The sequence below is a fragment of the Excalfactoria chinensis genome, chromosome 1 (assembly GCF_039878825.1).
Source record: "Excalfactoria chinensis isolate bCotChi1 chromosome 1, bCotChi1.hap2, whole genome shotgun sequence".
Classification (NCBI taxonomy): Eukaryota; Metazoa; Chordata; class Aves; order Galliformes; family Phasianidae; genus Excalfactoria; species Excalfactoria chinensis.
This window is the reverse complement of record NC_092825.1, coordinates 48,794,658-48,809,297: the sequence shown is the minus strand read 5'-3', so window position 1 is coordinate 48,809,297 and position 14,640 is coordinate 48,794,658. Positions and strand designations below refer to the sequence as shown.

The 14,640-nt window shown below is 39.0% G+C and overlaps 1 protein-coding gene across 1 annotated transcript; it reads left to right on the top strand.

Annotated features, from left to right (window-relative positions):
* The first annotated feature begins 4,847 nt into the window (after positions 1–4,847).
* Positions 4,848–14,640, top strand: NCF4 (neutrophil cytosolic factor 4). The gene is made up of 10 exons (XM_072352849.1): positions 4,848–5,050; positions 5,926–6,010; positions 7,333–7,486; positions 7,821–7,891; positions 8,688–8,815; positions 10,083–10,140; positions 11,791–11,889; positions 12,625–12,755; positions 12,847–12,912; positions 13,687–14,640. The coding sequence occupies exons 1-10, from the start codon at positions 5,019–5,021 to the stop codon at positions 13,913–13,915; spliced, it is 1,053 nt and encodes a 350-aa protein (XP_072208950.1). The 5' UTR covers positions 4,848–5,018; the 3' UTR covers positions 13,916–14,640.

Sequence of the window (14,640 nt, the reverse complement as noted above, 5' to 3'; positions counted from 1 at the left end):
TGACTATGTCAGTGTAGCTTAAGTAGTACAACTCCCCTGGGTAACGACAATTATACCAGTGTAAAAGTGCATATCCAAATATAGCTGAGTCCCACATGGGAAGTTACCTTTATACCAGTAATAACTAGGTCCACACTGAGGCACAGATTTATATCCCTAACCTTAGGAACCCGAGGTGACCAAATCGGGAATATAGTTATTTTATAGTTCACATATATTTCGAGGAGCTATATAAAACCTTTAGAGGTGGAGTTGGCCCACTTGAGATGTGATTTATTGACCGGAGGTGCATGTCTCTCTTTGTTGTCTATTCAGAGAACTTCCACTTAACTAAAAAAAAATAAAAAATAATCTGAAGTTTAAGTTAAAGGAATTTAATCACAGGATTTTACCAAATGGATGGGGAAATTAACTATTAAGAATGGTGTAGGATGGTTTGGATGCAGCACTGCAAATGCTAGCCGGCTCTGAGGTTTGGGAAAGTTCAGTGAAAAAGAAGTTTAGAAGATCTTTTGAACTTATGAAACATTCGAAGCAGAATTTTCTTTGCCTTGAATAGCAATATCTATGACTGACAGATTTCTGACTCTTTAGAGACATTCAGGAATCTAAAACACGGAGAATCTCCTGCCACAAAGGGTCACTGCTGCTGTGCACTTGGAACTATTGAGCTTCTGGCAGAATGGTTGTAGGCGTATAGTTACCTCCTGGAGACATTCTACTTCTGTGCCTGAAATGGCCATTTACCAGATTTTGACACTGGTAGTTAACTGGACTATCAGTCCACCTCCAGCCCATATCTGTCATACACAGTAGCAGTGACAAAGTCTGACCTATTTCTTCCCTCTTTTCCCCTTTTGCCTTTTATCCTGGAAGTGACTTGCTAGTTGATTAAATAAATGCTCTGTTCCTGTTTCCAAGCTTCCATTTTTCTCACTTAGTCTAAACTTGGGTATCCGTCTGAACTCTGCAATAATATAAAATCCCCATTTCTCATCAAGAAGTTACTACTGTTGCAGTAAGACTTCCTTGTATTCTTGCTTTCTCAAGCGATCGTGATGAATCTGAGAGAAATCTTACCTCTATTTAAAGATCTATTGTAAAGGCTGAATTGTTTTCCACAGAGAGTTGGCTGTAGCACCATGAACTAACAGAATCCACAATGATACTCTTGAGTGCATATTTACAAAATAGCTGATAAAGACTAAAGAAAACCTACACTTTCAGGGGGTACTTTTTTATCCTCCAGCTGTCCTTCCTTCATGAGTTGCTTTGCTCAAGCAGCTAAGGTGCAAAGTGAGAGATTTAATTATGGGATTTGATTTGATATCCCAAGAACAATTTCATTTTAAAAGGAGGCCACTGCTTCTTTAGTATTTAACTCTGTGATACATATTTGTCTTGAGTAGTAATTTCTACTATAAACGGCATGATCAAACTCACTGTCACGGAAGAGTGGGAAGTGTTGACCTTAACATTTCCTTACTTTGAGATGGATTGTTTAGTTTTGTTATGTCAGTAGGGCATGATCGCAGTCTTTCTCTGCAAATTTCTACTTTTCACCCTAAATAGGCAGGCATGGAAACTGTAACCAGCCTTAAATCAAATCATGTTACCTAAGACTCAACATATCTGTTTTCCTGTGCTTTCTTCCTCCCAATTCAAAGTGCTCTCAGCCAATATAGATTGAGCCATTTCCAGATGAAGAACATAAGAACAATCCAACCTGTTTCTTTTCAAGAAGTTAAGAAAGTAAGGCAGGATACCATCATTTTTTTTTTTTTAAATTGATTTCTTTTTCAGCTGTCTTCAAAGCATATGTATCCAAGAAAGAGAATGTTGTTATTGACCACTAGAGCAGCTGCCTCCTAAGGATTTAGTATCACCACCTGCAAAATAACATTGACAGTCCCAAGGCAGACATAACAAGCTTATTTTATGTAACTTTTATAAAAAATATTTTGCAGAGCCATAATTCAGTTATTGGCACAGGCTGCCCAGGGAGGTGGTGCAGTCACCGTCCCTGGAGGTGTTCCAGAACCATGTGGATGTGGCACTGAGGGACATGGCCAGTGGGCATGGTGGGGATGGGCTGGTGGTTGGACCAGGTGATCCTACTGGTCTTTTCCAGTGATTTTAGAGGCCTTTTAATGATTCTCTGATTCTATTATTAGTGTGCTATTATAATAATTATAAGAAGTTGGGATATGACTGTATTTGAAAATATTGTAAATGTGCATCAAAGCCTTCTGTAAAGCAGATGGTGACTATAAAAGCAAAATCTGTACAAGTGTGTAATATGAATATAGCCCCAAATCACTTTTTCCCAGATCATTTTGCTGGCCTCAAGCAACCACTCAGCTACTTCAGCTGTTGTGCTACAGGAACAAATACTCTGTGTACTGCTCTAAAGCAATAGGTTGAATGAAAATGTTGTGCAAGCCAACTCTTCTGTTTGTGTTTCTTTTTGCTGTTCTGATTCCTTGCACTGACTGTTGCAACTTTATTTCCTTTATAGATCAATACATGGTGGGACCAGATATCTTTTAATAGTATTGTTCTTGTTCACTTTGTTCTGTCACTTAACACATTCTTTCCATGGCTGATGATTGAATGTAGTACTTTTATAGGAACGTATGCAACAGGTAGAAGTTATTTTTCTAGAGCTTATTGGCATACACAACTAAAGTGATACAGTAGCTGCTGATGCTCTAGTGGTGTATTGAGCACTGTCATCTGAATTCTTTCAGCTGAGGATTTTTATTATGTTCCTTTATGGTAGACTCCTTTAACTAAATAATTTATTAGTATTAATTGTACCTGGATGCCTGCTTTTTCTTACATGTGGATATATCAGATATGTGGATATATCATATTCTTCTGAGACTGGAATCTTTTTTTTTGTTTTGTTTTTCTTTCTTTCTTTTTTCTTTTTATTTTACTTATTTCAGAAAGCAATTCTTCAGTTTGGTTTAGTTCAGAAAGAGAAAATATTTTCAGGATTAGAAACTTTAATAGTGGGTTTAGCATCATGCTGTCAGATCAGTATTACTACTGCCTGTAATCTCCAGCAGATCAAAATGGGGCTGAAGAGCTGCTATCAAGTTGTTTCTTTTACTCAGCCTACAGTAAAGCAGTTGCACAGAATAGATTTATCTGTGAGGTTGTTTGTCAACTTCTTCTTAGAAAGCCTCATCTTGTAAAGCCAGGTCAATGATGAACTAGTATGTTTATGTCATATCTTCTGTCTCATAAAAGATGCATCTTCACCATGTCTAGGTTGTCTACTAAGAGATCTGAAAAGACTAGGATGTCCTTTTTATTAACTTCATATGAAAATTTTGGAATGCATCAAATCTTAACATCCTTCCATCTTTCTCTTCTGTTAAAGTTCGCCCAGTTCCTGTGCCTTCTGCAATCATTTTGCATATAAGAAGAGTCCCTCTGAATTTTCATGAGCTTATGTATACTGATCTTGTAATTAAAAGTTCTGGTTAAGGTGATCTTTTCCTATTTCCTTTTGAAGGTCAGGAGAAAGCAAGAAGATTGCAGTTAGAAAACTTCATTGTGGTCATTCTCATTCAGGGCAAAGGAAAGAGAATGATTAGTCTGCCCCGAGGTTACATGAGAACTACGCATTTAGCAGGCCTAATCAAGAAAATTAAGTACATAGCAGAATGTGGAGATCTGGGGAGATACTTATATCCAGCACCAACATATTAAAATGACTCTTCTATTCTGTTTGGGCAACACAGAGTTGCAAATCACTGTGTACAAAATTTTGTGACTTCTGGTCAATTCTGATCAAGAGACACCATAACTTCCCTCACACTCTATAATGATGCCTTCAGTTATCCACAGGAAAGAGGTGGGTGAAGAATTCATTTCATTAAAATGCAGTAAAATTGAGTTTACTCTTAAGTCTGATTACAGCTGACAATAGATTTTTACTGTGAGGGATGCTGGTTGAGTTTTGCTCCATTGAGATGAGAATTTTTTTTGGTGCTTGACAGCAGAAGGATGAGAATAAACAAGGTATGCACTGAACATGGAAGAGAGAGGCTGAAGTGTGCAGGCAAAGGTGTTACAAATGACAACTTTTTGGCTAGGGTGGATGAGATATGCCACAACTTATCCTTTGCATTAGGAAATGATGGTTTCTCTGTCACTTTATCCTTTTAATTTTCTTCTTGAAAGATTTTAAACTCACATTACACAAATACTATACCACTGCCCTCTGTGTAAGAGACAGAACAGTTCAGATTCTCCTTGGGTGATGTGTGACCTTGTCTTTGTGGATGGCAAATGTGGACTGTTTGGAACATATGAAGTGAAATTCACATATGAACATGTGAAATCTCTGCTCTTTGAAAGGCTCATGTCTTACTTGTGTTGGTCACTCCTTCAAAGCTCACTTTCTACCTCCTGTGCCCAATTTCCTGGCACCAGTGTCTTCGACAAGGTTGAATTTCCTGACCATCCTTTCTGTTCCCTCTAGAAAAATTTATTCTTTAGCTCCACCTCCTGGCTCATGGTCCAAGGTAAAGAGGATCCTCTGGAATCACAGGGGATCAGGGAGGAATCAGAGGTATTAATCCTTACTTACATGCAGAGGTGTGTTTGGGGACGTTATAGCTGGGACAGAACAACATTTATTGAGTCCACTCACACTGGCTCCCAGAGACAAGTGATTCTCTGAAGGGGTGAACAGTGGCTCATAGTTTTTGCATTTGTTGGGCTTTTGGTTTCTCAACATTGGAAGTTTCAATACGTAACAGAGCTCACAAAAGAATCTTTATGACTGGTTTTACTGAGGTACTTCCTCAATTCACTGGGGGTGGGGAAGTACAGAAGAAACCGACACTGAAACATTAGAAAAAAGGTCTCTGAGGCCTTGCAAAGGAGTCTTGATTTATACAGGGACAAACGCTGTGACCAGGCTCGTCTTGTTCATTCAAGATCTACCTAAGAAGCACAGGAAAAGAGCTTAGCCATCTGGATTTGGGAAGCTGAAAAGCATGTCTCTTCCCCGACAGCTGCGAGAAAAGAGGTAATATGTCTGTCCTTCCTTCCTACAAGCCTCCATGTTACCACTATGATCTGCGTGTTTAATTTGGAAGCAGGCTTCTCTGATGAGTCTAACAGGCTTCTTGTTACCATAGTTGCCTGGCTATTAAGTTTCTTAGTGTGGAGCACACTATGTAATAAGTTGGAGTGGACTTTCTTTCTCCTTTCCTAGGAAATGCTCACGACCTGGGACAACAGTGAGTCACCATCCTCTTTATAGCCACAAACAGTTTTGCTTTCACTGGGATTTGTGACATGAGTGTTTGTAATATGACTAGTTCTACCTCTTGATCTCCACAACCACATCACTCTCAACAGTACATGGTGGTATTTACGGTATTGTGGGTGGTGTTGATTCATGCCATTCTCTTCATACAGCAAGATATCGCAAGACTTTGCATCATTATTTCAGCCCTCCAGAAGAGCTACATGTTGAGGAAACCCCTGCTTGGAATGTCTCATAGCAGAATAAATTAAGCATTTTCTTTTTTCATAGGACCAGAAAATGTAAGATTACTTCAACCTGGCCTTCCCTAGTGGATCTTTTTTACAGTTTGTTCTTTCTATCTTGCTTTTGACCCCTTTTATTTAAGTGTTAATATAAATACCACTCTAACCAGTGGTACAAGATGGAAGCAAAGGTGAATGTCTTCTGTTCACTGAAGGTTTTGTGCCAATGACAAGGTCCCATAGGAAAAAGCACTTGACAGTCCATTCTGTTTTCTTATGTGGACAATGTAGACAACACTGTCTACACTGGAGCCAGGTCACGTGGCTGCTCTTTAGGTGTTTCTTCAGGGCTTCCCTACCTCCTCCCTCTTTCCTGACTGACTAAAATCTTTTCTTCTTGTTTCACAGCGATTTTGACCAGCTTCCAGATGATGTACCTGTTTCAGCTAACATTGCAGATATTGAAGAGAAGAAAGGCTTTGCTAATTATTATGTAAGCAAGGAGATTTATCACTATATCCTCTAGTCTCTGACTGGTTTGGTGAACCTGGTGCAGCTGCTTTTTGGCGTTAATAGTTCCACACTGAAAACATCTCAGAGCTTGTGTTTTCTGAAGGGGAGATTAGTCTATCACACATTTAGTCTATTTCTATTTTTATTTATTTTTTGCTGAGTAAAACCTGATAAAGACATCCTCTAATACGTTGTAGTTTCTAAATTCTTACCTAACTTCTGATTTATTTCCTGTTCGAATATTATAACCTTGGTGAATATAGTGCAGAAAGGAATTCAGAGAGGGTAGAAGGGGAGGGCATTGGCTCCATTTTTCCATGGTACTGACAAATTAGGATTCTGCCATCTACATTAAAGATAGCATGCCTTCTATATCATATTTACATCTGACAGTGAGTCATGAAAGTGTGCAGAGGAAAGGAATAGTAGGGAAAAGGATGGAGATTTTCTGAATAGGAGGTTTGCATAAGACCAGCTCAGTACGACCTCTGCAGACTCTGCTTTTGTTCCTGGAGACATTGCTCATAAAATCTTCCCACAGAAAAGTAAGCAGCTTTTACTTTTGAATGTAGTGATATTTTGCTGCTCAATCTTTATGTTTCCTGAAGGATCGAACTGCAATGTGACTCAGAGGTCAGTGTATGGAAATCAGGGACTCTTTTATAGCAGAGAAAATTCGGCAATAGATAACATTATAGGAGTTTGAGGGAAGTCATTAAAAGTAAATAGCGTCAGTATTTGTTTGTTTGTTTGTTTGATTTTGTTTTTCATTCTATCCTTATTCTTGGTCAGATTACATAGACCATAATTTCTGAAAATGTGTACTTCAAAGTCAAAGAGAAGTATGAATGCCTTCTACTCTGAAAACCAGTTCATTTACATCGTTTACATCCTACTCTTGAAAGTATTGGCTTTGATTTTATTTTGAATGACAGTATTTATATTTACCTCCTTAATATGCTTTGCTCCTCTCTGAGGGAACGTGTGTAAGCACAAAGCGTCATCTATTCATTTCTGGTTTTCATGTGATAGAAAGCAGCCACAGAATCACGATGTATGGGAAAGTTGGACCCATACTTACACCATGGGAATGCTGGACCCATATTTGTTCTATGATATATAGTATTAAAATGTTAGTTTCTAGAACTTGAGCTTGCAGATGTTTAACTGGAGCCTTGCTTTCCACTCTGCCTCTAAGACAATATTCCTACCACTGTAACACTGCCTATCATATGCCTCACTTTAATTTTTAAAGTGTTTTAAAGTCTGAATGTCAACCTGAGTCCCCATTCTCTGTTTCAGATGTTTGTCATTGAAGTAAAGATTAAAAGTGGTGGCAGATACCTGATTTTCCGACGCTATCGTGAATTCTATGCCCTACACACCAAACTAGAGGAGAGATATGGGGGGGAGAGCAAAAATAGCCCTTTTACCTGCACACTCCCTGTATTGCCAGGTAAGCTGTGAGTACCAAATCTGCATGATTAGTAGCTTTGTCTTTTCTTAGTATGTCCTTGAGAGGACGGTGTTGTATGTAAGTACACAGGATAACTATCTGGGACAAGGAATTAGTTCCCAGCTGTGGAAATTGGACAAGCCAAATTAGAGAAGGTCCATTGACAGTCCCGCACTGATGCGGTAAAATTCATTTAGAAACTTAAAATCCTTTAGAAAATATCTATTTTCATGGAGTTCCTACTTTCTCTTGATTGCATTATTACTCTGACAGCTTCCATTCTTTTTTTTTTTTTTCCCTCTTCAGTAGCTGTTACTGGTTTTATGTTTTCTAGGGAAAGTTTATGTTGGGGCCAAAAGGGAAATTGCCGAGAACAGGATTCCTATCCTAAATATCTACATGAAGGTAAAACTTTGTTACAGAATAGAGATTGTACTGCAGGTACTTTACCCCTTGAAACCAACAGAGAGACACGTTACTGTTGTAGTCCTAGGTATCTGCTTCTCTCTGCATCTTTTTTCAGAAGACACAGCGTCTACACCATGGGACAATCTGTGATCCTAGTTGCCAGATTGTTCAGACTGTAGGGATCCACTGGAATTTGCACTTCACAAAGGAAGCGAAAACCTGCCTTCATATCTAGATAGATATATTCACAAAAACAACAAACAGGATGTGTGAGGAAATGGGGAATCTTAGGATGTTGCATAAATATGGGGTTAAGTGCACCTAAGGTATCAGTAAAGCAGAGTAAGCTTTGGAATATACCTCCTCCACAGTGAGGATACAGCCAGCAACATCAAGGTGAGAAATTATTGACTGTAGGTTAACGGGAACTCTGACTTTGAATCAGTAATGGTCTGAAGCATAGGTCAAGTCTCCTGGTACTTAAGATTGCCCTCTTTCCACAGTCATTCATATTCTGGAAGGAAACACAAGGAAACAATTTATTCCTGCAGTAAATCAGGCACACAAAGAGTGAAGCAATATGTTGGCCAACTCCAAGAGTAAACAGGAGAAACTGTCAGCTGTTCAGCCTAGTCCTGCTGAGGGAAAAGGGAGAGGAGGGAGATTTTTCTGGCAGCAATAAATATCCTTCATGATCTTGTAGATCAGAGAAGCAAATTTGGTACATGCAAATAAATAGAGAATTGATCTTTCCCACTGTTATTACTCTACTTCCTACTTGCTCTTGGCACAGAACCTACTCTGCCTACCTGTTTGGGTGTTGATGGATGAAGAGGTTCGCCTGTTCTTCTACCACTCAAATTTTGATAGTGAACAGGTGCCCAGAAGGCTGAGACGGCTTCGCCCACGGACGCGTCGAGTGTAAGCGATTGACATGTTTTTTTCAGTTTGATGTAGGAGATGCTGTCCAGTTTTGTGAGGAAAGAGAACTGATGATCATCACCATGTTTCCCAGAACTAAGGCAGTCCATGAAGTCCTAATATGAAGATTTTTGTGGTAGAATGAAAGAGTGGCATTTCTTACTTTGAAAAATGTAAGGTTTTTAATGCACATCTGGTATTTCATTAAAAGAGAAATTAAAAATTGACATAATAGTTTGCTTTCTCAAAACAAACAAACAAACAAACAAACAAACTCCCTAAGTCTACCTGTTGATAATTCTTTAGCAGTAGTATCTTGTGGTTTTAAGTTGGAGGAGGGAAGATTTAGGTTGGACATGAGAAGGAAGTTCTTTACCAAGAGAGTGGTGAGGTGCTGGTACAGGCTGCTCAGAGAGGCTGTGGATACTCCATCCCTGGAGGTGTTCAAGGCCAGGTTGGATGGGGCCCTGGGCGGCCTGGTCTAGTAATAGAAATAGAGGCTGGTGGCCCTGCATGCAGGAGGGGGGCTGGGGCTTGATGATCCTTAAGGTCCTTTCCAACCCAAGCCATTCTATGATTATATAATTCTATCTATTATAATGTTCAGGACAAGATTAAGGATGCAGGCTTGCACCTCTAAAGTCAATGTGAGTTTTGACACCAAGTCAAATAAGATCTGGTTCAGACAATAAATGAAACTGAATAGTCAGCCTGTTCCTTTGTCTGAATACAGGCCTGTCTTACATGCCAGCACCAGCACCCTTTGCTAAGTAGACGTTGTACCTCATTACCCTCCATGGAAATAAATTTGCTTTTCAACACAGCAAAGATGGACTTGATTCCTTTTCACTTACCCCAAGAGGTGCAAAACCTGTGAGTGTGTGTGCATTCCTGAGTGTATGCATGACAGCAGTTTGAACTGAGTGCCATAAATGCTAGAAACAGAAATGCCCAGAAGGTAGAGTGGAGGGGCTGAGCAATGCTGTAAAAGACGGGTCCAGCATACTGACTGTATTGAAAATTCCATCTGTTCTCAGCATCAGACATCATCAGATTGCTGCTGCTCTGCACTGAAACCGGGAGAACTAGGGCAGTGTTGTTGCATCCATATTTATTTACTTCAGTGCTGCACACATAGTCATGCTCTTTCTCCAGTGATCTGTGGCTTGTCTGCATTGTAAATAGTGATAATGTGGACACTGTACTGATCATGTAGTGTTTCTGATGACTAAAAAGACAAATTTACCCCCCGTTTTTCCCTTTTCAGTAAAAGCATTTCATCCCAACTGCCTGTTTTGGACCGTGTAGCAGCTCCTCGGGCTGAGGTGAGTAATCTGCACAATCTGTCATCGAGGACAGAGATTAACTCTGCTTTGCTCTGGTATCTCTTTGATCAAGGTGCCTCTTCCAATTAGAGATTTGGGAAGAAAGGGAAAGTGAAATCGACACAGGAAAGCAATTGCTTTTAACAGTAAGGAATGAAATACAGAAAGGAAAGAAGTGGTCTGTTCCTTGTTACATAAATAATGAGGAGGTCTGTTGTGAAGTCAGAATAACAGGAGATTCAAAACTGAGAGACGTGTACTGCCAAATGGTCCACATTTACATAGTTACACACATAAATTACATTTAAAGCAAACTGAAGCTTCAGTTTCCTTGAATTCAGCATATGTTTGAAAGCTTTGCAAGTGAGGCATTCTGGTAATTTATGTAACATTAGAGTTCTACTGAAAGGGCCCATACTCTTCTCTTTTGCTGTAAATCGTCTTGGTATTAGGCACATAAAACTGCCTTGCAAGTGGTGCTTGTGGACTTGCTTTCTGGAACACGTGACTTTTTCACGTAATGTTAATAAAAAACATGCAATTGCTTTGAGGTTGTTTTGTTTTTACGCTGATGATAACAGCTCTCAGATCTGCCACATCTCTTGGGTTTTATGTATTCTTTTATTAATATTTAATCTACCTACCAAAACTTTTCAATAGATCAAAGAAAGCCTTTTGAAAGGGCTATTAAATAGACATATGAGCTGCTAGCACGATCGTTATTGTCTCTTTTTATTAGGAGAACTGTAAAGACAGCCTTATAGAGGCTCTGAAATTTGGCATTAACAAGACCAAAATAATTCCATCGCAACACCGAATAATAGGGAACATCTTTTCATTTTTGCTCTTCCGAGAGCATTTAAATGACTGCTGTGTTCTCAAAGGACAATTGGTAGATAGATGTGTGTTTTTGATAACTCAGCGATTTTAATTATTCGAGAACAGCTTGTTAAGATGGTGGCATATGCTTGCTTCTTATTTTTTTTTTTCTTTTCTTTTTATTTTTTTCTTTTATTTTTTTTTCCCTGAAGGGGGCATCTAAGTTCCACTTTAACCACACATTAGTTCTCTGGACTTTCCCAGATCTCTCAGTTCAGCAGACAGACCCGAAAGCTAGATGGAAAAAGAACAGTTAGTTACCCTTAAATTAGGACACAATTCCACAACATCCTAAGGCTTTTTGTGACATTTTGCAGCAAATGAGAAAGCTGTAAAACTACAGAAATAATGCATTTTTTGGTTTGATTCTCAGGATTTCAAGTTGTCAAGATTTCAAGCTGTCAATCGTTCTCAACTCTGCTGACTTACTTGCTTTAATGTGTTTTCAATGTCTTCATTTCTCTGGTGCTCCATGTCCTGACACTTCAAGAATCGTAGCGTGTAGCCCTTTCAGAGCCACACTTATCCCGATGCTCTCACTACTCCCACAAAGCATTTTTGTGTGTGCAGAGTAGAAGGAATTGTGAGAACTGCACACTGCAGTCATTTATATGACCTTACTTCAGAAATAGATCTGCGGTGACAAAGTGCATACAGTTCTGCTGCTTACCTTCTGTCTGTGCACTTCAGGAGCAGATAAAAAAGAAAAAAAAAATAAATCACATGAATAACTCTGTGAATTAATAATTTCAGTGTTATTGCTTCTCATAGGCACTATTTGATTTCTCTGGAACCAGTAAATTGGAACTCAGTTTCATGAAAGGAGACTTGATCTACCTGCTTAGCAGAGTAAACAAAGACTGGTTGGAGGTAAGGCTGAGACAGTGGTACTGAATTATTGGCATACCTTGACATGAGTAGAAATGGGCTTTCCCAGCCTTTGGGATCTTTCCCCTTCTTTGTATGAAATTGTATCATTATTGTGTGCCACAGCCAGGAAGAAATCCTTGACTCCAAATTTGAAATTGTTTTCTCCTGTAATGGTTTTTAGCTTACAAATTTCCTGCCCTCTAGACTTCAGTTTTCATTTGCATTTTCTTCTGCTGGAATGTCCTTTAATTCTTTGGAAGTGATTAGAGCACAAAAAGGCCACAGAAAAGAGATGGAAACTCCATTTCAGCGATTAATTGGTTTCTTGCCTCGGGGTGAGTTGCTATATACTTCATGCTTCATACCACAACACACGTCAGCTTAATTACAGAGAACTTGGGCAATGCAGCAGTGTTCTGAAAAAAGGATGAGGACAACATACTGCGTGTTTGTTGATGTGGTATCTCTGCTTGCACAAACACCACAGCATTCCCCAGTAAACATCTGATGTTCATTTTTTTTTGTACTCTGTTTTACTCTTTTGCCTCGTATTTGGCTATGCAACTGTATAATTCTCGTGTAGAGATAGCATCAGGTCACTTGCATAGCTTATCTTTTCTTGCTTTTAGAAGAACAATTCTTATTGTTGTTTCCATGGAAATTAATGAAATTTCAGAACTTATCATATGTAGCCAAAATTGCAAGTTTTTCATCATGCTAACCCTGTAATTCCAGGGAACAGTTAATGATGCCACTGGGATTTTCCCATCTGCTTTTGTGAAGATCATAAAAGATTTACCGCAGCAGGAAGACACAGTTAATAAAATACGCTGTTATTACTATGATGAGACAGTAAGCACTATCAGGTAATAATAAAATAGTCTTCTCGGTTTCTGCTGAAGAGACGCCAATATTCTCTTTCATGATATGCAATTATTAGATTTATTTGTGTTACAGGGATATATCAGTGGAAGAGAATCTGAGCAGCATTCCATTATTCAAAGATCTTATGGAACTGATAAAGTAAGTGGAAGCAGCTAGATGCCTTTTTAATACCATTTAAACATTTGTCAAGTTCCTTCCAGTCCTAAATTTTCTACATTTTACTTGGCTGTCTCCATGTTTTGGATGTGAAACTCCTTTCAAGTGTCCTCAAGAGTGTGTAATGTGATTTGGCGGAGACCCATCTGTGCAGACAGCATTTTGCTTTGGGATTGTCAGCAAGCACTGCATGCCACACACAAATGCCACACATTTCTGGGTAGTATTTTCTATTTCTTGTTGTAAGACCAGAACCATGCTTCCAACCAAGGATCTGTTGTCTTACATACTTCTTTGGGATGCATGACACCACCTTATAATTTGTAAAACTAGTGTTGAAGTAGAACAAACATCAAAACATTAGAATATTGAATATCAGTAAACACATACCTTGGGTAAATATTCTGCCATTCCTTAGCCTGCCCTTCTCTCATAAGAGGGAACTGTAAGCAGGTAAAAGTGGTGAGTAACTACGGTCAACTCATATGTATGGGATTTTTTTCCAACTCAAAGAGTAATTGTGCCATGCACATGGACTTACTGGAGATGGTTCTGTCAGGCTTCTTAGCTTAAATAAAACCCAGAATGAATGCATCTGTAGGATTTTTAGTACTAGCTGCATCAAGAATGCCAAAACACCCAAGGCTTACTGTGACTTTTAGAAAAATTAATTAGATTGCCTGTATATTGTTCATTGTGCGTCACCTCCCAGGCATTCTTTGACATGTCGCAATCAATTCATTTCTTTTCTACCAGGCAGGAGTTTGACCAACAGGACATTGTTCTGAATTACCGGGACCTCGATGGTGATCTGATCCGGCTGCTCTCTGATCAGGACATTGAGCTCATGGTGTCTCAGAGCAGGAAGAGGTCCACTGAGAAGCATTTCTTCCCTTGGAAGTTGCACATCACTCACAAGGACGACTTCAGTGTTTACAACACAAGTCCGGGAATAGGTGATACACAAACTGTCAGGGCAACATGAGTGCTGTAGGGTAGCAGTTCCAGCAGGTACCTGCATTGTCCTTCAGGAATCCTTCTCTGCAGACAGTTTCTTTTAATAAGGCTTTGAAGTGAACTTGAAAAGAGTAAACTTACCTTTCAATGTAAAATCTGTACTTAGCTTTTTGAGCTGTTTAGCACTCCTCTGTAACAGAGACATCTTTATGAAGACCAGAGAAAGCAAGGAATGGAGAAGTAAAATCACTGGATTGGTTCACAGAACAAGTCAATGTTATGCTGAAATAGAGGTTGAGTGTCCTGAGCCCAAAATCTGCTCTAATCTCCATCCTTGCTTTCAGAGCCAATTACTTTCCCAGAATGTTTTTGTAAGATTTTATTTTATTTTATTTTATTTTATTTTATTTTATTTTATTTTATTTTATTTTGTCCCTGACTGTAGTTCTGGAAGCATCAAGAAAACTTTATTTCAGCAAAGAAATTACAGCCAGGTTTTGCTTTCTTCTTTCCCTCGGCCCATATTTTGACTTCTGTAAATCAAATCTAGTATGCTTGCACTGTTACTTCTAGACTACTCATAACTGTACAGTCTACTTGCTTCCACATTCTGGGGTAGCTGATGTGATGCCTGTTCAAGTGCTAATCTCTTCTTGGTCTCTCTTCTTCGGCTTTCTAACCCCTCATTGCAAAACAGAACCAACAACAAATTACTGTATCAGACTTTTCAATAAATAAACTTACACATGTGTT